Here is a 22,388-nt window from a genome sequence, read left to right on the forward strand (position 1 = left end):
ATTTGGTGCTTGTTGGCCTTGACATCCACAATGAACACAAGTGTGTTGTTATCTTCTATCTTCTTCATAGCTGACTCAGTGGTCAGGGGAAATTTGATGATGGCATAGTGGTCAAGCTTGTTTCTCCTGGTGGCGCTCTTCTGGGGGTATTTGGGCCGCCGTCAGAGTCTCAGCGTCTTAGGCCGCCGGAAGGTGGGTGACGTGCAGATCTTCTTATGCTTTTTGGCTGTGGACGCCCTTCAGGACGGCTTTCTTGGCCTTTATGCCTTTGCTTTGGCTTCAGTTTTGGGAGGGGCAGGGGCTTCCTTCTTGGCTTTCGGCTCCATCTTCATAGAAAGTCATAGCAACTCTTTATGTACAACAGCTCTGAACACTGCCCTATCCTGTGTCAATCTCACTGTCTCTGACACACCTACCCCCATTACCCCAGTCACTGAATCAATCCATCTCATCCAGGATCTTCCTCATTTGCACTGACCCTCCACCTTCCCAAGCATGACGTCCCTCTCCAAGGACAGGTCCCTACTTGCAACATGTCCAAAGTATGTCAGAAGAAGCTTCAGAATCCTTGCCTTCAAGGAGCAGCCTGCTTTGACCTTCTCCAGGATGAATCTGTTTGTTCTCCTAGCAGTCCATGGTATATTCAATACTCTTCTCCAGCACCATACCTCAAAGGCATCAATGCTTCTTTTATCATCCCTAGTCACTGTCCTCCAAGCCTTTTTCGATCACCTCATGGACATGTGTAAAAGCTAGTTAATGAATAAGAGAGACAGCAGAATGAATGCCTCTGAACTGTGGTGCTGGTGTAAATGATTGACGATATATACCACAGACTGCTTTGAAAAGAAACCTCTCTGCGTTTGGAGTGGAGCTGAATTCTCCTTAGACCTGAGGTTGGAGAGAGATTTCATCTCACCTCCTTTGGGCACGTGATCAGGAAGGGCCACTCCCTGGCAAAGGACATCATGCTGGGTTGAAGGTGAAGGAACAAACCTAGAAAGAATGAAAAGAGTCTTCAAGGAGTGGTGGATTGACAGAGAGGCAGGGAACACACAGCAAACGTGATTGACAGGGTGATGCAGCCTCACAGATTTTATTCCTTTTGGGCCTGACTTTGCTCTGACTCAGAACCACTTCCACACTGTCTAATAGCAATATTCTGTTCCCACTGTTTACTTGATTTTTCTTTACGTCCACGGATCAGATCCGAGCAAAAACACTTGAAATACTCTATCCACGCACATCATGTGAAATAAATGTATGAGGTTACAACATAGTGTCTGAAGAAAATGCAGGGAATCTTGATTGACATTTTCACAGACATCCCTTTTGGGGAAACTCCACCATAAAAAACCAAACAAACAAGGGCACTCTGGTGGCCTAGTGGCAAGAAGCTGTACTGCAATCCCAGAGATACTTGGTTTGAATCCACCAGATGCTCTGCCGGAGAAGGAGGAACAATTTCCTCCTGTACCAGTCAGATCTGATTTGATGGTATATGCACAAAAAATAATACAATTAAATTTTAAAAAACCCACAAAAAAAAACAAACAAACCAGTAATTAGCTGCAGTGTGTTCTCCTGCTCAGAGTTTGATCTTGTGAAGTACGGACCTCTGGAAATAACATGCATTATCCCCACTTTCACCTCTAAATAAAATGCAGATTAAATTCTGAAATACTACATGGTGTTTCACAGTCTTCTTCATACCATCCTTGCCATGTATTACAGTTTTTTGGTTTGTTTAAATAAAATTTTTATTTTATACTGGTTTGCCTGTAAAGTTCATATGCATTGTTTTTCACACCAAATCTTTCCCATTTCCCTTACTCACCCCTCCTGCTACCCATCAAAGTGTGCAACCCCATAATTACCCCCCGACCCGCCCATCCTCACCCCTCTGCTCCTTGGATCCTCAAACTGGTTTGACTAGTTATCTTTCTATTTCTTTTTTTTCCCCTCCATCTAAAAACTAGTTTATTTGTGATCCAGCTACAACAAATACCAGAAATACATGAAAATAAAGACATTGCCTTCATGAGTTTAAAACAAGAAGGGACAACATAGGAAAAATTGTTAGTATGTATATATAATTTTTAAAATGATATCTTGTAACTGAAATACAGATAACTGAAATCTATATAGTAATTGAAATATAGATGATAACTGAATATATGTAATAACTGATTATGTTTCTAAGGATAGATATAGGTGGATGGACAGCTAGATGGTACAAGATAGGGCAGAGGGAAGATCTGTTATTCAAGTGGTCACTATGAGTCATAGGCGACTCGACAATTAACATCAGTAACAACATAATACACGTGTAATAGCTCTCATGAAATTTTAGCAAAGACTTAACAGAGTTTAAAGTTGAGCTTGGCAATATATCTTTCTATTTCTACAATAAATGATCTCACACATTATTTGTCCTTACAGGACTGTGTTAGTTCACTTAGCATAATGCGCTCCCGTCCCTCTCCACGATTTTCAAAATCATTGCTCCTGCACCATGCATTGTTGTTGTTGTTGATATATCTCCTAGTGACCGTATGAGCAAAAGGCCTGAAGCCCCTCTACAACTGTCGACATTTATTAAAGTGCATAGAGTTTCCAGAGGCGTGTGGTTTTGGAAGTGGGTGCCACTCCTGCATCCAATTCCATGCATTATGTTTTATAACACTAATCACTTTTGGACCTTGTGCATCATTACTCTGTTTTTTCAGGTCTTCATGGGATCCTTTCCATTTCCTTCACCCCCTCCCTCCACCCACCAAATTGTGCACACCTGTAGTTTTTGCCTCTGTCTCTCCTCACGCCTCTGCTTCCGCCACTTTGCGTCTTCATACGTGTTTTACTAGTTTGCTAGCTAAACCAGAATGAATACACAGCATCCCCTTTTTATTCCAGAGCCCGTGTTTCTTAGGGCATGTCCTTTCTGTTATTAATGATTTCAAGAAGAAAGATTACCTTTCACCTTCTAATAAATGCACTGCATTGAACGATTTTATTTGAAGATCAAAAAATATAGATTTGTATCCATTTGCCTGATGTGTCAGATTAAACATTGGGCTGTTTGACAGAACAAACAGATGTATCTGGGGAAAAGTACAACCACCAGGGTGTTCCTTCAAGGCAAGGATGCTGAAAGTTGGTCTCACTAGTCAGAAAGGTCCTTGGAAAAATATATTAGGGTAGGGAAGGTAGTTGTTGTGGTTGTGGTTGTTTTATGTGCCATTAAGTAAAACTCATAGTAACCGATGAAAAATAAATCTGAATCTGTCCCGTCCCATGCAATCTGCATTATCTCTGACATACTTGAACCCATTGCTGCATTCTCTGTGTCAGTCCACCTGCATTACGGTCTTTTTCTCTTTCAGTAACGCTCCATCTTTCCAAGCATGATGTCCCTCTCCAAGGAATAGCCTCCTCTAGAATCAGACCCCAAATATGTGTCAGTGCTTCACCATTCTTGTCCCCAAGGAGCAACCTGGCTGCACTTTCTCCAAGACAGATTGTTTGTTCTTTTGGCCGTCCAGTGCTTTAGTCAGTGCTCTTCTCCAACACCATAGCTCTAAAGGCAGTTCTTCAGTTCTTCTTCTGTCATCCTTGTTCATTGTCCAGCTCTTACATGCATAGCAAGTGATTGAAAAAACTGTGGCCTGAATCAGGTGCACCTTAGTCTTCAACCTGCCATCATTGCTCTTGAGTGCTTTGATGAGGTCTCTGATAGTAGACTTTCCCAATTCAACACACCTCCTGATCTCCTCACTGCTGGCACCAAGGGTGTTTATTGTGGGTCCAAGTAATATAAAATCAACTGTTTTATTCTTTCGCTGACATTGTGAGATGTTTTGTTTCCTTGATGTTGAGATGCATTCCCTTTTGAAGACTGACTAATTTTATTTTCTGTAGCAAGCACTTCAAGTCCTCCTCATTTTCAGCTAGCAAGGTTGTGCCATCTGTATAACACAGATTTTTTTATAAATAAAATTTTATTTTATATTACTTTACTTACAAAGTTCATATACAGTGTTTTTCACATAAGATCTTTCCCATTTCCTTTACCCACCCCTCTCTCCACCGATCAAATTGTCTGACCCTATGATTACCCCCTGCCTATCCTCATCCCTCTATTTCTACCCTCCCCGCCTTAGATCTTCATGCATATTTTAATAGTTATATTTCTGTTTCTACTACAATGATTTATACAGTATTTGTCCTTACAGGACTGAGTTAGTTCACTTAGCATAATGTCCTCCAGCCCCTTCCAAGTTTGGTCAGTGGTTTACAAAATCTCTGATCCTGATGCCACATTCTTCTTCACAGAGTCCAGCTTCTCAAATAACTGGCACAGAACCATTTCAGAAAGTAGCTTTTGGTCAAGAACCCATGTACTTATAACTTCCGTTCAGATCTCTCTGTTACACACATCTATTAGCCTTTGAAACACAAAAGAGCAGGGATGAATGTCCTCTTTACGACAATCCACAATTCAAGATCTAAAGAAGTCATTTTTGCGCAGAGAATGTGTCCTGGTGAGTCAGGAGTTATGCTAGGAACCCAAAGGCATACAGTTCAAATCTAAGACTAGCTGCTCTGTGGGAGAAAGATAGGCAGTCTCCTTCTGTGTGATTTACTGACTCTAAAAACCCTATGACATCATAATAACAGCCACCTCTGTGTAGTAATCCCAAAAAAGCCAGAGCAAAATTTAGTACATGATGATTCTGTTATAACCAGAAATTTCCCTATTCTCAGGACACTCTTTAGATGAAATGAAAATGCTAATGTTATCAGGAATTACTTGTTCCCTTCAACAGGTGATGGGGAAATACAATTTCTTGCGCCCTGCACGTTTACCCCATACAATGTGTTGTACAGAAACCATGCCAGGAGGGAAAGGCATGTTTGCGTGTGGGCATCTATTGTCCGTCCTCTTCCTGGCGAGGACACTTGACGTCAGCATCCCTAAAATAGTTGGCTTTGGGTCTGTCTCTCATTGTCGAGTTTTTGGGGTTGAGGGCTGGGCTGGCAGATTTACGAGCGCTGTTTAAGGAGCTCCAAAGAGCATGGTGGCTGAAGTGTTGTTATTGCTGGGTATGTCTCATAGGTGCCCTGTAAACAACAGATCTGAGCCCTGTCCTATCCTGCTCTGTTCTCACTATCTGTGACACACCTGAGCCCATGGTTGCAGTCACTGCATCATTTCATTCCATCTCACTGGGGGCCGCCTTCTCTTTCACCAAACGTCAGCTTTCCAAGAAAGATGTCCCTTTCTAAAGGACAGCCTTGCCAACTCATGTCCAGAGTATGAGAGATGAAGCTTCGACACTCCTACACTGGAAACTTAATGAAGATCCTTGGCTGCTAAACCAGTGGTCAACAGTTCAAGGACAGCAGCCACTCCAACAGAGAAAGATGTGCGCATGTGCTTCCAGAACGATGACACAGCATTGGAAACCCTTGCAGGCTGTTCTGCTCTCACTCAGAGTCTCAAGTGACTCAAAAGCCCTAAGTTTGGTGGGAGGGATTTTGATTCTGTTTTTTAACTGTTTATGGAAACAGAGGAGTAGGTCTTTGTCCCTCGAAGCCAAAAAGATCACTTAGAATCACCAGCTTTCCCAGAAATAGCAGAGAGCTTGGCCCCTGTGCTAACAGAGCTCTGTTATATTCTTTAAAAAAAAAAAAATTCGTTTTCATACAGTAAATTGTTCACATTGTGTGTCCTTCCCATATATTGCATTTTATACAATGTTTCTTTTACAGTTTCACCACTTTTTATATAATGTTTCTTTTACAGTTTCACCACTTTTTATACAATGTTTCTTTTACAGTTTCACCACTCATTGATATACATTGTATTTCAAATCCTTAATTACCACTGATGTATGCCTGTTGTTACACTGTCTTTTCATGACCCCTTTAAATCTTGCCTATTTCTTCATTCTCCCCCTGCCCTATAATATATCTTCTGGGGGGTTTTTTTTCCTTCTCATTTTGTCATTTGAGACGGTTTGACATCCTTTCTCCGTAGATCCATTTAGCACATACCATTGGAGAATCCCACACTAGGCTGGAGACACATTTTCAAACAATGCCTCCACTGGCCCTTATCATGAGAGGATGACTGAAGATATTAGCTAGGGACATTTTGATTTCTGGAAATTGAGGTGTGGGGAAGGGGGAAAGGAAGACAAAACACAAACCCCCCAAAACAGCGAGTGATTTAAGCTTACAAAGCATCTGACAGCCCTAAGAAGCTCTTTCTCAAAGTCCACAGCATAGAATTTCTGTGTCAGAAGGTAGCTTGGCTGAGAGAAATGCCTCTCTCTCTCTCTCTCTCTCCCCCTCTCCCCCTCCTAAACTCTCTCAGCTCACCTGCCTTTCCTGCAGGGGACTGGTCGCTATCCATCCAACCCTCAACCAGACACCATCCTGGCCAAGCGCCCACTAGCAAAGTGGAGAGAGCGACAAGCCTAGAGAATCAGTCACGAGGTCTCTTCTGGAACCAGATTAGCCGGGGTGATGTGGGGGTGTCCAGGCAGTTTCAGAGTGGCTGCAGACTTCAGTGTCAGCGGGGTCAAACAAACCCACCCACCCGTGCTGATGAAGGAAGAAGGCCATCCCATCGGTTTCTGTAAAGATGAGATCCCGTAAGACCCTCTGGAGAATGCTTCTCTATCACACATGAAACTGCCGTGAACTGGAATCAGCCTGATACGGCAAAGGGGTTGTGGTTCAATGTGACGAGATCAGAATGTCTCTGCGTAGAAGCTGTCTTGTGTCATCTCTGATGATTCGCGGCTGCTGTCACTCTGCCAGCCAACCTGGGAGGAGCCCTCAAGTCTGGGATAACTCACAGTGACCCTAGACACAACAGCTCTGAACCCTGGCCCCACACTGTGCTTTCCTCCATTTCTGACAGACTCAAGCCCAAGTCCGGTGCTGCTTTTGACGAGGCAATCCCTGTTGTCGAGGGTCTTCGTGTGTGTGTCTCTCTCTCTGTCTGTCTGCTTCCTCCTCTCCCAGGGAGCATGCCTTTTTCCAAGCACTGCACCCCTCCTGACAGTTATGCCCAGAGTAGACTGTGAGACCCAGTCACCCCTCATCCTTGCCTCTAAGGAGTCCCTGATGTCATGTCCTCCAAGAAAGACTGCTTTGTTCTTCTGGGTGAAATAGTAAGGGCTCTTCTCCAACACCTCAGCTCAACGGCATCCATGCCATCTTTGGCATTCCTTATTTCTAAGGAATTTCTGAATACAGCTTTTTATGTGCATCTCAGGTCACTGAAAATGCACACGCCAGTCTGTATGGGGTTTTTTAATATTTTTTAATTTTATTTTATAATTCTTTTTTATGCATGTACCGTCAAATCAGATCTGACTGGTACAGAAGCAATTGTCCCTCCTTCTCCGGCAAAGCATCTGGTGGATTTGAACGGTGTACCTCTGGGATTGCAGTATAGCTTCTTGCCTCTAGGCTACCAGAGCTCCCCTGTATGTACTTTTTAACCCACTCATATCTTAAACCGGGGATGGGGAGTGTGTGTGGGGAGGGGGTAGAAAACACCAGTGTCAGGGCCGCCAGGACATGGGAGACATTCGCATGGTGTGCCCCCACCGTGGACTCCCCGCTGGACTCTGCCACTTTTGCCGGTCTCTGGAGATGGGACAGGATTGCTTGGATGTCGCTGTAAATCCACATTCTATGCCTGCATCTGTGGCAACGCGGGCATCTGAACCACGTTGATTTGTTCCATTTTGAGGAGGCGTAGGGAGCCAAGACTTCCCCAAGCCACCTCTCCTCCTCGGGTCTTCTGGAAGATGTCCAGCACAGCCGAGATCAAACCCTTCACTAAGTAGTATGTGCTGTTGGGGAAGGCGAGGGTGCGGATGGACGTGGAATATTAACCAGCCTGCTGCTGCCCGAGCAGCTCTCACGGTCACGTCTCACTGAGAAGGAAATGCTGTCCCATTCAGGCTGTTGGTGCCTCCTGGGTTGCAAAGCCTCAAGCTCCTCCAGCCAGAAACACAATAAGCAAAAGCGAGGTGTTCCTGCCAGGACCTGAGACGGGGGTGGAGGCTTCTGTAGAATAGATGGATTGGAACACAACTGGCAGAAACCGCACTGTCGCTTTTGGAGATTAATCTCTTTAATTGGCGAGGGCGGATTTATGGTGATTAAGCTGCACCCAAATTGGCAGGCTGGGTCATCTGAATGCATGCACGCCTTGAGAGGGAGCTCCTAGGGCCCCCTTCCCACCTCCAGCAAAGTGCAACTGTTTGGGAGAGAAAGTGCATGAAATGCAGGTGGCACAAAACCTTTGTTGGCATGGGGCACTAATTAGTCACCGCTAATTAAACTTGAGGGGGGGATGGGATGTGGCGCAACTGTCTGAGAGTTCCACAGAGACAGCCCCACGTCCACATGAGCTTTCGGGAGCAGAGTTTTGTGGGACGGAGGCTAAAAGGTGTCTCAGATTCTGCAACTCTAACAGGGATTGCTGTTTGCAGATAAAAGACTGTGTTGCATGCTTGGGATTTTTAAACAAAAGATCTGCCTGCTTTTAAACTGAGGGGCGGGGGTGAGGGGAAGAGAGGGAAAGGGAGGGAGGGAGAAAGAGAGAAAAGAAAAAGGAGGGAGGGAGGGAGAGAGAGAAAGAGGAGCGAGGGAGGGGGAGAGAGAAAGAGGAGGGGGGGGGATAGAGAGATATTTGTATGTATATAGATACCTTGTTGCTATTTGCTAATTGCAATAGCTATATTGTATTTCTCTTGATTCTTCTTCCCTTGAGGAGGTCTTTGTCTCCTCATTCCATCCTCTCCATCCACTCCCTTCCAACTGGTTACAGTAGCATTCTTCATCTTTCTTTGTCCTTTTTGTGACTGACTTCTTTGACTCAGCATATAACCCTCTAGAATCTCCCATATTGTGTCTTACTTTACTAATACTTTGTTGTACTTGAGAAGGCATGGAAGAAGGAAGAGGACATTACTTGGACAGTGGAGAGTAGTGGAGGGGTGGCATGTAGAAATAGGTATGAAAGTCCAGAACTCCATTCTGATTTCCTTTGACCCACATTACTCATCTCCTTTCTGGCTTCCACAAAGCATTATTCACATGTTGTTTGTTGTTGTTGTTGTTGTTAAGTACCACCCAGTGACTAATTAGTGTCCCATGCCAACAAAGGTTTTTTGCCACCTGCATTTCACCCACTTTCTCTCCCAAAGCAGTAGGCTATGACATTATGCATGATATTCTGAAGTCTGCCTTATCCTGAGCCAGTCTCACTGACTCCAACATGCTGTCTCCTATTGTCCCAGTTACTGAGTCAATCCATCTCCTCCTGGGTCTTCCTCTCCTGTGCTGTCCCTTCACCCTTCCAAGCATGATGTCCTTCTCCAAGACCTGATCCCTCCTGGCCATGTGCCCAAAGTATATGAGCCTCAAAATCCTTGCCTCCAAGAAGCAGCCTAGTTTCACCCTCTCAAGGATAAACCTGTTTGTTCTCTTAGCTGTCCATGACTCTTCAGCACCACAACTCAAAAGTATCAATTCTTCTGTCATCTGTGGTCATTGTCCAGCTTTCTGAGGCCTAGCAAGTAATTGTGAAGAACATGGCCTGGATCGGGCACACCTTAGTCTCTAGACTGACATTGTTGCTCTTCAAAACTCTGGAGAGGTTTCTCTATCAACAAAAACAATAATTCCCCAAACCTCCGAGTTCATGTGCCTCTACTTTTAGCATGAGTACTTCTCCTCTTCTTCTAGCCATTTTGCTATTAGATGTCCAAAGGTGTCATGCAAGCACCTCTAACCGTTGTGTTTGCTTGGAGATGTGCTTTCAAAATATTTCCTTGAGATAGCAGTGTTTCAGCTAGACTTCTCTCCTCCCATGCTAGAGTCCTGGGTTCGATCCTCAGGCCTGCAGGACCTCTTGGATGCCTTTGTGTTGCCATGGTGTAGAACAAGTTTCAGCTGTGTTTCCTCAGAAAGACTAAGAAGAAAGGCCTGGCATTTGATGCCTGAGTGTCACCCCTCCCCAGCTGCCCAGTCCACAGACTTCCCATTCTGCTGTGCATGGGGGTCACACACACTCCACAGCAGATGACAGCTATGCATTTTTATTTCTGAGACGTTAGGACCCAGATCTGCTTGTATGTTGATGTTGATGACTCTGCCTTTCCTGAACTACTTGAATTTCTTGATACAATGTATCACTGGTGAATGATACAATCTTAGAGAGGAGAGAGGATACACAAAGATGGAAATGCCATTCCAATGACTTTGAATTTTTTTTTAATAATTTTAATGAACATTTACAGAGAATTTGGATTTCCATTCATTCATTGCTGCACTTCTCTACCTGCCCAGCCCTCTCCCCCATCCCCCAGTTCGCTCCTCTCTTACAAAACCTAAAGAAAGACTCCCTCCCTGGTACACAATCCCCCCACACCCTTCCCACCACCCCAAGTACACTCCACTATGCAACCTTAATTGTGGACTCTTGTGATAACCATAAGACCCTATCATACATCACTTTTAAATTATTCAGTCCTTCATCTGTTTCAGTGCAGTATACACAATTTTTCCAGTTTTTTTCAGTCTTACCCCAACCCTGATATCAGTCCCATTTTACAGCAGTGGCACCATGCAATATTTGTCCTTTTGCAACTGAGATATTTCACTCAGCATAATGTCCTCCATGCTCACCCATTTTGAATAATATTGTATGAGTTCCTTGTTTTTCAATGCAACATAGTATTCCATTGTATGAACATACCACAGCTTCTCTATCCATTCATTTGTTGATGGGCACCTGGGTTGCTTCCAACTCTTTGCTATTGTGAACAGAGCTGCGATAAACATGGGTGTGCAACTTTGAATTTTTTTGGTAGAGACAAATGAGAATGACAATTAAAAAGAATAATCTCTTTGGGGAAGGTTTACAAAGACGAAACTGGGATCTAAAACAGAATATATATGTTTATACATAGAAAGTTTGTGCCATGATTTAAATGTAGAAGATGTTTTAGAAAGCATTTCCAGAGTGCAGGAATGTATGTATCTTTATACAAAGCAAATTCAATCAGCAGAGAAAAATGGGAATTTTTTTTTTAATCCTAGGTCAAAGTATTTTGCCTTGTGAGTGGGAAAAGGAATAAATTGTGTTTCTTTTAGACCTCTGCACGGATGGCTCTGTTATAATGAATGCCTGGGTTGTCTTGTGTGCCGCTTCTTGAAGAGGTGTTAGGAATCAGACACCTCGCATGAAATCTCCATTCTCAGTGAGCACCATCCCCGTCTCTTTGACAATGCAGAGTGACTGCTTGAAGTCACAGTTTCTGGCACAGTCAGGAAGCCCGCATATGCATTGGCTTCTGGCTGAGGTGAAGGCATTAGAAGTTTGTTGGGGGGGGGGGTGTGGGGGTGATGTTGTTGCTGTCCAGAAAGGTGGATGGGCTGGGACGGGTGAGAGAGGCCCCTGGGCCTGTCTGCGGCAGCGTCTTCTGAAATTGTGTATCATGGGGAAACGAAGAGCGTGCCCATGGTTGTAAAACTTGGCTAGGGAAACGGTAACATGCACGGCATTTGTGAATGTGTGCACGCAGACATTATGGGATGACACAGGAGTATCGACAACTATAAGCAAGCACACAGATTCAGACAGCACGTGTGGATATGTATATCAACAGAGCTATACACGCACACAGGTCATACAGACAAATGCATAAATGCTACAGATCCTTATTCACAGACACATACTTGGAGACAACTTGACATACGGTCTCTAGGGCTTAACAGCCACCAGCAATGTGGTCACGCCCAGAAATGCACACACATACACAGTCAGGAAAGCACACCACAGAACCATCAATTAAACACAGCAACACACACACAGGTATTTGTGGTTGTGAAGTGCTTTCCAGTACCCCACAACTTGTAGTGATCCTGTGAATAGCACCCCTGACCCCCGTCCTATCCTGAGCCATCACTTTAACACTCGAGCCCAGTGCTGCAGTCAGTGCTCTCAATCCAGCTCAACAGGGGTCTTCCTCTCTTTTGCTGACCCCCACCACCACCCTTCAGCAGAAGACAGGTAGCCACCGAGTTCCTAGAATAAGACGGATGAGTGAGCAAGACGGGTTATCTGCGTCTGAAACCACAGGCCTTTGAAAAGTCCAGTAGCCACAGAGAGAGGCAGGTAGTTGTAGTATGAGAGGGTAGAGCTCAGATGGGAAGTCACACACAGAGATGGTGGTGGTGGTGGTGGTGGTGGTGGTGGTGGTGGTGGTAGTTATGTGCCGTCAAGTCACCTGCGACTCATAGCGATCCTATGTACTATAGCTCTGAACCCTGCTCTTTCCTGTGCCAACCTTATTGTCTCTGGCACATCTATGACCCCAGACTCCTCCAGGGTCTTCCCCTCCTGCGCTGACCCTCCACCCTCCCAAGCATAATGCACACACAGATAGAGAGTCATAAATACAGACACACACATACATCCAAAACCACAGACCTATATGCACACAGACACACACACAGAGCCATAAACACATAACCACACAAACACATCCATAAACGCACACACACACAGATGTTGTTGTTGTTGTTGAGTACCTTTGAGTTAGAACTGACCTATAACTGACCCTCCAGTGGGTTTTCAGAGGCACTTAATCGCGCAGGAGGAGACTGCCCCTCCTTTTACAGAACAGATGGTGGGTTTGAACTGCGTGGCTTTGGGAGTACAGCACAGCTTCCTAACCTCTAGGCCACCAGAGCTCAGCCATCACTATACACATACAAGTGCTTAAATACCCAGCCAGGAACACATATTCATTCAAAGACACAGCTGTAAGCAGTTACATTTGCACACATACACACAGAGATAGATAGATAGATAGATAGATAGATAGATAGATAGATAGATAGATAGATAGAACAGGTAGATAGATGATAGATAGACAGACAGACAGAGACAGAGGGAGGGAGGGAGGGAGGGACCGAAGGAGAGACTGAGGGAGGTAGACAGACCGACACACAGACACAGAGCTATAAACAACAAACCCAAATACACAGGCACATTCAGCTATGAACAGACATAAACACAATATACATGAGCTTTCCCTTCAAACATCTGTCTTCTTCTCCTTGTTGTTTTGCCTTCCCCCCACCCCAAGAAAATGAAGCTCTATTTGCAGACAGGAATGCTCCTTTGAAACAGGAGCCCCTCAGGAAATCTTCTGATGCTGTCTCCCGCTATCTACATGTTTACAAGTCTTAGTGAAACAGCAGTTAAGCATTGAGCTTCTGAAACAAAATGTAGGAGATAAATGGGGAATTCTGCTCCGGTGAAGGTATCAGCCACAGAAACCTTATGGATGGGACAGTTCTAATCTGCCACCACGAGTTGCCATCAAGTAGAGAACATGCAACCATAAAGCCTTCACGTTTGTAGGTGAAGTGTGCCTTATTATCTCCAAGCCACCTGACATCTCCATCAATGGGAACCTTCCATCATTCAACCCACAGGATCCACCGTCACTGTGGGTAGATGCCATCAAAGCAAATGCAACTCAATGAAAGAACCCATGTGGGATCCCACCCCAAGACCGTGGTCCCTGTTCTGTCTCAGTTCACCATTTACAGCCACTGTGTCAAGCCATCTCTTGGAGGGTCTGCCTTTTTTTTTCCTCTAAATCAGCATGTAGCTAACTCAGCCCATAAACAACAGAACAAAATCCTCCTAATCCAGTACTCCTCACCTAATCCCCACTGGCCTTAAACCCGCTGTCACTGTCACTATGTCAGTCCATCTCATTGAGAGGTCTCCATTTTTTTTTTATTTTTATAAAATACTTGTTTAACTTTTATTTTGTTTTGTTTTTCTATAATTATATTTTATTAATTTTCATAAAGATTTACAGAGATTTTGGGCTTCCACTCATTCATTGTTGCACTATTCTCTCTACCCTCCTCCCAGTTTGTTCTTGTCCAATTGCTGCAGTACTTGTCAAAGCCAGTTCTGATTAATCTCCTTTGTCAGTGTGTCCTTTGCCATTCCCTATCACTCCTCCCTGAGAGAGACTTCACCCTGAGTCATAAGGAAAAGGGGATGGCGTATTCTCTTAGCTACTTCCTGCTGAAAAGGGACACTGTGGGTTTCAGGGTGAAGATCTTCTCTCACTACTCTAAAGGGCCCCTTTGGCAGTAGGAAACACATAGACTATTATGGAGATTGATTTTGGAATTCAGATGCACTCTTATTGATTGTGCTTGGCTGTACATGTACATATCCTTCAAGATGTGTCATGGGGGTGTTGCAACCTAGAAGACACAAATTGGACTAACAAGTTATAAGTACATGAGTCCAAAAATTATGGAAAAGTAAAAGAAAAGATTCTTTCATTGTTTTACAAACACTCCCCCAGGTCCCCTCCACCATGCAGCCCTCGCTCTAGTCTCCTGTGATGACAGAAATACCCAGTTACATCTCTCTTTTAAACGGTTCTCTCCCTCCTCTGTTTCAGTGCAGTATACATTATTGAACCCATCTTACTCAGTCTCTCCCCAACCCCAAGGACAGTCCCATTCTACAACAGTGGCATCATGTAATATTTGTCCTTTTGTGACTGGGATATTTCACTCAGCATAATGTTCTCCAGAGTCAACCATTTTGAATTTTCGCACAATGGAATACTATGCTGCATTAAAAAACAAGGAACTCATGCAATATTATTCAAAAAAGAGAGGTCTCCATTTTCGTCACTGACCCTCAACTTTTCCAAGATTGATGTCACTGGGTCAGTCCTTCTCATGAAGGACCATCCTCTTCGACAATGACTCTCAAGTCTTCCAAGATTGACATCTCTGTGTCCAGCCATCTCATAGAGGGTTTCCATCTTCCTTCTTGACTGTCAACTTGTTCAAGATTGATGTCACTGTGTTAATCCAGCTCATGGAGGTCTTCCTCTCCTTCATTAACCCTCACTGTGTCAACCCATCTCATTGAGGGTCTCCATCTCTTTGAGGGACCCTCTGCTTTTCCAAGATTGATGTCATTTTGTCAATGAGGATCTTCCTCTTCATTGACCTTCAGCGTTTCCAAGATTGACGTCACGGGTCAACCCATCTCATGGAGAATCTTCCTCTTTGACAATGACCCTCAACTCTTCCAAGACTGACATCTCTGTGTCCAGCCATCCCATGGAGGGTTTCTGACTTCTTCCTTGACTGTCAGCTTGTCCAAGATTGACCTCACTGTGTTAACCCAGCTCACGATGATCTTCTTCTCTCCTTCATTGACCCTCATTGTGTCAACCCATCTCATTGAGGGTCTCCATCTCTTTGAGTGACCCTCCGCGTTCCCAAGATTGACATCACTGGGTCTGTCCATCTCATGGAAGATCTTCACCTTCTTTGTTGACCCTCAACATTTCCAAGATTGACGTCACTGGGTTAATCCATCTCGTAGAAAATCTTCCTCATTGACAGTGACCCTCAACTCTTCCAAGATTGACATCTCTGTGTCAAGCCACCTCATGGAGGGTTTCCATCTTCCTTCTTGACTATCACCTTGTTCAAGATTGACGTCACTGTGTCAGTCCATCTCATCTAGGGTCTTCCTCTCCATCACTAACCTTCTCCTTTTCCTAGCATGATGTCCCTCTCTGGGGACTAGACTCTCCTGGTCACATGCCCAAAGTATGGAAGACACAGCTTGACTCTCTTCACCTCCAAGGAACAGAGTGGTTGCACTTGTAAAGTTTACCAATAAAAGTCATACCATTAGGAAATTATTTGTGTCATGGAACTCTGTAAGCCATAACAGTGTTTCTCTAACTCCACTTCTGGTTTTGAAGAGGGAAGTACAAACACAGTCAGTGGGAGGTGTTCATGGTTGCGGTGGTGGTTATTGTTTGTTTTTTCACAATAGTGACTCTCAATGCACTGTATTCTTCCATAGGATTTTTAAGTACGGGTGACCAGGCAGCCAAGGGCAACTATGGGCTGCTGGACCAGATTCAAGCCTTGCGGTGGATCGAGGAGAACATTGGGGCCTTCGGCGGGGACCCCAAGCGAGTGACCATCTTTGGCTCAGGGGCTGGAGCATCCTGTGTCAGCCTGTTGACCCTGTCGCACTATTCAGAAGGTAAGGACCACGTCGCCGTGGGTGGATGGGTTGGCGAGACACACTACAGATTCTCCAGTAAGTGCACAGCACACCTCTGGTGTTTTTTTTCTTTCTTTCTTTCTTGAGGGCTTGCCATATCCATATGAACAGATAGGGCACAGTTTATAGGCTGAGAGATGAGTGGTATATGGAGCCCGTAACTTCTTCCCTCAGCCATTGGGCATAGACGCTCCAGGGATGAGGCGGGAAGCATCAGTGAAACAGAATGCAGAGAGTCAAAGTTTCTTGTTGCACTAAAAACAGAGAGGCTTCCTGGGAACTCTGGTGGCTAAGTGGTAAGGAGCCAACTTGTGAAGCCAGAGGTATGCGGTTCAGATCCATGAGCTGCTCCGAGGAGAAAGGTGTTCTGATCCACTTATGGCCTCTAGAAACCCACGGTGAGGGTCAGCTGTGAGTCCTTTCTGACCAACAAAGAGGAAAGCTTCCAGTTTTAGGAAGTAGGTCTACCCAAAGGCATACGGTTCAAATCCACCAGCTGCTCTGTGGGATAAACAGGGGCAAATCTCCGAAGTGATTTGGTGGTGGGGGTGGGCACCATCGAGTCAGAACCGACCAGAGCCGACCTTCCAGTGGGTTTTCAGAGACAGACAGTTCATCACATGGGAGGAGATTACCCATTCTTTTCCCATGGAGCAGGTGGGGGATTCAAACTGTGTACCTTCAGGGTTTCAGGGCAATTTATAACCTCTGTAAACCTGCCAGAGGATCCTCCTTAATAACAGTGAGTTTGGGGTTTATTTTTATGTTTATATTTGTACCCTCGATCTTAAGAAATGCTAATAAGCAAGTTCAGCCCTTTTGATTTTCTAACTTCAGCTCTTTGCATATTGTGTTGGGAAAGTCAGTTGTCAGAGACCTCTCTAAAATACTGAAGAATAATGATGTCAGTCTGGAGACTAAAATGCACCTTGATCCAGGCCATGGTCTTTGCAATTACTTGCTGGACAATGACTAGGGATAATAAAAGGAGAATTGATGCCTTTGAGCTGTGGTATTGGAGAAAAGTATTGAATATACCATGGCCTGCTAGGAGAACAAACAGGTAGGTTCATCCTGGAGAAGGTTAAACCAGGCTGCTCCTTGGAGGCAAGGATTCTGAAGCTTTGTCTGACATACTTTGGACATATTGCAAGGTGGGACCAGTTCTTAGAGAGGGATGTCACGCTTTGGACGGTGGAGGGACATCACAGGAGGGGAAGACCCTGGATGAAATAGATTGACTTAGTGACTGGGGTAATGGGGGTGGGTGTGTCGGAGACAGTGAGATTGGCACAGGATAGAGCAGGATTTAGGCCTCTTGTACATAGGGTCGCTATGAGTCGCAGGCAACTCGACAGTACATAACAACAACCATCACTCACTTTTTGTTTTACAAAAAATATTTTTATATTATTATCTTAGTTTGCATACAGAATTTGTATACATTGTGTTTCGCTTAAATGTGTTATGTTTTACACATTCCTGTATTCATGTTGTTTCATACAATCATTCCGAGACATGCTGTTTTACACAATAAATATGCTTTTTCGGGTCTCCATTAGATCTTTACTGTTTCCTTCACCCCTCTGTCTGTTTTTCTGTCCACCAAACTGCAACCCCCTTTTCCACACTCAGCCTTCCTGCCCCCATCTCCTGCATCCTTTGGACTTATAAAAGTATAAACACATCTTCCTAGCTGTCCTTCTGTTTTTGTTTTGTTTTACTTATTCTGTGCCATCAAATCAGATCCACCTAGCACAGGAGATTGCCTCTTCTCCTGCAGAGCATCTGGTGGATTTGAACCACGCATCTTTGGGACTGCAGTGCAGCTTCTTGCCACTAGGCCACCAGAGCTTTCTTGTCCTTCTGTTTTGACATGAATGCTCTTAGGCAGCATTTGCTCTTATATGATCATCATTCACAGGGAGTTCTGGTGGCCTAGTGGCAAGAAGCTGCACTGCAGTCCCAGAGGTATGCTGTTCGAATCCACCAGATGCTCTGCTGAAGGACGGGCAATCTCCTCCTGTAATAGTCAGATCAGATTTGATGGTACATGCACTAAAAAAAAATAATAACATTTTTTTAAAAAGATCATCATTCACTTTTACATAATCACTTATATACATTGTTTCAACATTTCTATCCATTGTGGTGTGTTTTTTTTCCCTTGGTGGTTATTGTCTAATAAAATTTATTTGAATTGTGATTTTCACAGAAGTGTACAGGAAAGTTGGATTTTGCTATGCTCGTTGTTGCACCTGATCCATTGTATTTTCTGCCCCTTGTTACTCCTGCCTCCCTGTCTCTGTTGCACCATTCCTATCTGTTCACCCACCTCGTGTATCCCCTGCACATCCTAATCATTTCCTCTTCTTTGGGTGGTGATTTTATTAATGCACGGTCATTGCCAAACTTGTTTCTAACTTTTCCACTCAGTCAGCATCAGTCCCCCAATGACCCACCGTCCAGCCTCTTCAGAGCTTCTCATTTGCAGACAGTGACACACCATAGCACAGAGAATGCCAGGCTCTTGAGTGGATAGATTCCTGATGGGAGAAACTTACGGAGGGAAAAGGACCCCTCATGTGGGCAGTTTGGGAAGCGCATTAATGCCAGGCATGAGTTTCCTTGTGAAATGCTGCTATCATTTTTTTTTTGGGGGGGGGGGTTGAGGATATGAATAGAGCCATGAATGGACACACTCTGAAATTCATTTCAGTGGATAATTCTTTTCCCCCTAATTAAGGGATAATCTGATTTCTCCTCAGAGCCATGCGGGTCTTGGACTTGGCCTCGGTGAAAAGTAGGAGGGGTTCTTAATCCCATGGGGTTTGTGATTTTCTCCAAGGGCCTTCAGTTGTAAAACTTCAGAAAGCTAAGAAGCCAGTTATTCACAGTTATAGAAGGAGAGACAGAATGCTAATTTTTTTTTTAAATCTCTCGCTAAATAATAGCATTGCTTTGGCATCAAATAGCTAATAGGATTTGAAGATCTCATTCTTTTTAAAAAGGCCCTTGATTCTTAGAGACATTTTAGGGTTTAATTCCTTTCGATTGTCTCTATTTGTAACACTTTTTTTAATATCTCATAATAAAGCTTAATGATCTGATTGTATGTCTTTTTTTTGCCTTTTTAAAATTTATTTATTTATTTTTCATTTCAATGAACATCTACAGAGATTTTAGAATTCCATTCATTCATTGTTGCACCCCTCTCCCCGCCCACCCCACCTCCACCCCTTTTTTAAGAGCAATTTTCCTTTTTTTTTTTAACAAAAAAGTATAGAAAGTAAATAAAAACCAAATGCAACCCAGTGTCAGTTGACTGGCTCCTGGCAAACTTCTCTTGGGATTTTGTGATATGTAATGGACACAGATTACCTCACCTTTTCTCCCTCAAGGGGTCGGGTGGGGGGTTTGAACTACCAACTTGTGGGTTCACAATCCCAGCACAACACCTCTTGCAGAACGAAATTTCCTCTCTCTAACCTCGCTGTCTCTAGCAGTCTCTAGCAGTATTAGCGGCCTGCTTTCCTGTGTTATGGTTGTGACAGTCAATGAATCAGTAAGGATACATTGAGACAATGAGACATTGTTGCTAACAGAAGCCTTGAGTTGACAGGCGGGTTCTTGCCTTGCTTTATTGTATCCTGCGAGTTTCCACAAGGGCTTCAAGGAACATGACCGTCTTGACTATATCCTCTCCACCCCAAATAACTCCCCTTATTAATTGTTAGGTGTCATTGGATTAATTCCAACTCCTATTGACCTCCTGAACAACAGAAGGAAATGTGCCCGGCCCTGCCTCATCCTTGCAAAATCTCTGTGAACCTTAAGCCCATTGCTGCAGGCCCTGTGTCAAAACGTCTCATTGAGGCCCTTCCTCTTTTCAACTGACCCCCTCTACTTGACCAGAATTTCCTCTGAGCACTAGCTGTGTCATTCCCCACCCCCTCCCCACTGCCTCCTCTCCATCCACCCCCTGACTCCTAGCAACCACAGATCTTTTCCTTTTTTTTTTCTAGAATTCCCCTCTTTTTCCAGAATCCCCATCATCTGTGAAAAGCTTGCATGTTTTTAACTCCTGAGAGGAGCGGGTAGGGGGGCAGGAAACTCAGCTATTTTTCCTCCTTCAGCTCTGTTTTGTGTGTGTATGCATGCATGCGTGTAAAACTCATTCTCCAAAACTCCGACCCAGCAGGGATGGGGAAGGGGAGGGGACGGGCGGGGTGGGGTGGTCAGGAGGGAGCTCACTGAAAGAGCTGAATGTTCTTCTTCCCGAGTTCACATGGCGGGGATACAATGCAGGCATTCTCCCCGTGCAGTAAAAGCTGCTTTCTTGCACTCGGGGGCGGGGAGTGTGCTCATTGGCATGCATCCTCAGAGTCTGGTCTTGCATGCACGCCTGTGCTGTGCTCTCTTGGGTAGGGGTGTGCGGAGGGGATGTGGCTTGGCACGCATGATGCCCAGGGTATTCATGGCCTGTCCGTCTTCTTGCACCTGCAGGCCTCTTCCAGAAAGCCATCATCCAGAGCGGCACCGCCCTGTCGAGCTGGGCCGTCAACTACCAGCCGGCCAAGTACACCCGGATCCTGGCGGACAAAGTGGGCTGCAACATGCTGGACACCACGGACCTGGTGGAGTGTCTGCGCAACAAAAACCACAAAGAGCTCATCCAGCAGTCCATCGCCCCGGCCACCTACCACATCGCCTTCGGGCCGGTCATCGACGGCGACGTCATCCCCGATGACCCCCAGATCCTCATGGAGCAGGGCGAGTTCCTCAACTACGACATCATGCTGGGCGTCAACCAGGGCGAGGGCCTCAAGTTCGTGGACGGCATCGTGGACAACGAGGACGGCGTGACGCCCAACGACTTTGACTTCTCCGTGTCCAACTTCGTGGACAACCTGTACGGCTACCCCGAGGGCAAGGACACGCTGCGCGAGACCATCAAGTTCATGTACACGGACTGGGCCGACAAGGAGAACCCGGAGACGCGCCGCAAGACGCTGGTGGCCCTCTTCACCGACCACCAGTGGGTCGCCCCAGCCGTGGCCACCGCCGACCTGCACGCGCAGTACGGCTCGCCCACCTACTTCTACGCCTTCTACCACCACTGCCAGAGCGAGATGAAGCCCAGCTGGGCCGACTCGGCACACGGGGACGAGGTGCCCTACGTCTTTGGCATCCCCATGATCGGCCCCACCGAGCTCTTCAGCTGCAACTTCTCCAAGAATGACGTGATGCTCAGCGCCGTGGTCATGACCTATTGGACCAACTTCGCCAAGACCGGGTAGGTTTCCCCTCCTCCTCTATACCGTCACCTCCTCCTCCACGGTGCCAGGCTCTGAATAGGGGGCCATCTCCTCCAGACCACAAGGGGGTGGCTTTCACAAACAGAACACATCTTTTTTTCCTGCACAGCTTCAGAGTCGGCCTGCAGGGCACTGGCTCCAGGAGACGTCTTGCTCTCTGTGCAAGCTCATTTCAACTTTCATTCCTGCACAGTCTTCATCAAGCATTTGTCCTTTTCCATTCCTGTTTGCTTCTGCGCTTCACCTAGGCCCTTTTGAGCTTAAAAAAAACAATTATGGTTCAGACAGGTTCTGCCAGAGTAGTGTCCTATTAACGTCCCAGAGAAAACTCTTCCCTATATTCCCTCACTCATAAAAAAAACAGGGTTACAGCTATGGGTAGAAACAAAATGAGCACATAGCCACTAAGGAGATTGGGGTTCCCAGAGTCCCTCCTAACACAGGGCATCCTTGTTGAGTCAAGGCTGTCCCACAGGCTGTCCGAGGTGGCCCGTCTTTAACGAACAACGCTGCTGCAACTTTCTCCTTCCAGTCGACTTGCAAAACTTGTAACTGCCAACATTTTGGTTAGCGCTCACATTTAACCACTGTGCCTTCTTGGCTCATTGCATCCCCGGATCTAGGGATTAGGATGATAGTACAGATTTGGGGGGGGACACAGTTGCATGTGTCCTCACCAGATCTTCCCTCTCTTGCCGAGTCCTTGATATCATTGTTATTTTTTTTTCTTCTGTGATTGCGTGAGTTGTGCCTCAAAGTGAGGGGTTCGAATCCACCCGTGTCTCCTCAAAGACAGATGGGCAGTCTCCTCCAGTGTGATTTACAGCCTCTGAAAACTCCCTGGAGGGCCATCTGAGAACAGATTCCGACTTATTGACACAGGACAACAA

General features: G+C 45.3%; 1 protein-coding gene across 4 annotated transcripts in view; it reads left to right on the top strand.

The window, feature by feature from the left end:
- NLGN4X (neuroligin 4, X-linked) overlaps window positions 1–22,388 on the top strand; it is a 341,308-nt gene that overhangs the window by 294,299 nt on the left and 24,621 nt on the right. For all 4 annotated transcript variants that reach the window (XM_006901777.1, XM_006901778.1, XM_006901779.1 and 1 more), the window contains 2 exons: window positions 15,974–16,159; window positions 20,687–21,476. In XM_006901777.1, the coding sequence (XP_006901839.1) occupies window positions 15,974–16,159; window positions 20,687–21,476 (976 nt within the window). The remainder of the gene's footprint in view (window positions 1–15,973; window positions 16,160–20,686; window positions 21,477–22,388) is intronic.

This window comes from Elephantulus edwardii, unplaced genomic scaffold, assembly GCF_000299155.1.
Source record: "Elephantulus edwardii isolate Elephantulus edwardi_28Jun2011 unplaced genomic scaffold, EleEdw1.0 scaffold00344, whole genome shotgun sequence".
Taxonomy (NCBI): Eukaryota; Metazoa; Chordata; class Mammalia; order Macroscelidea; family Macroscelididae; genus Elephantulus; species Elephantulus edwardii.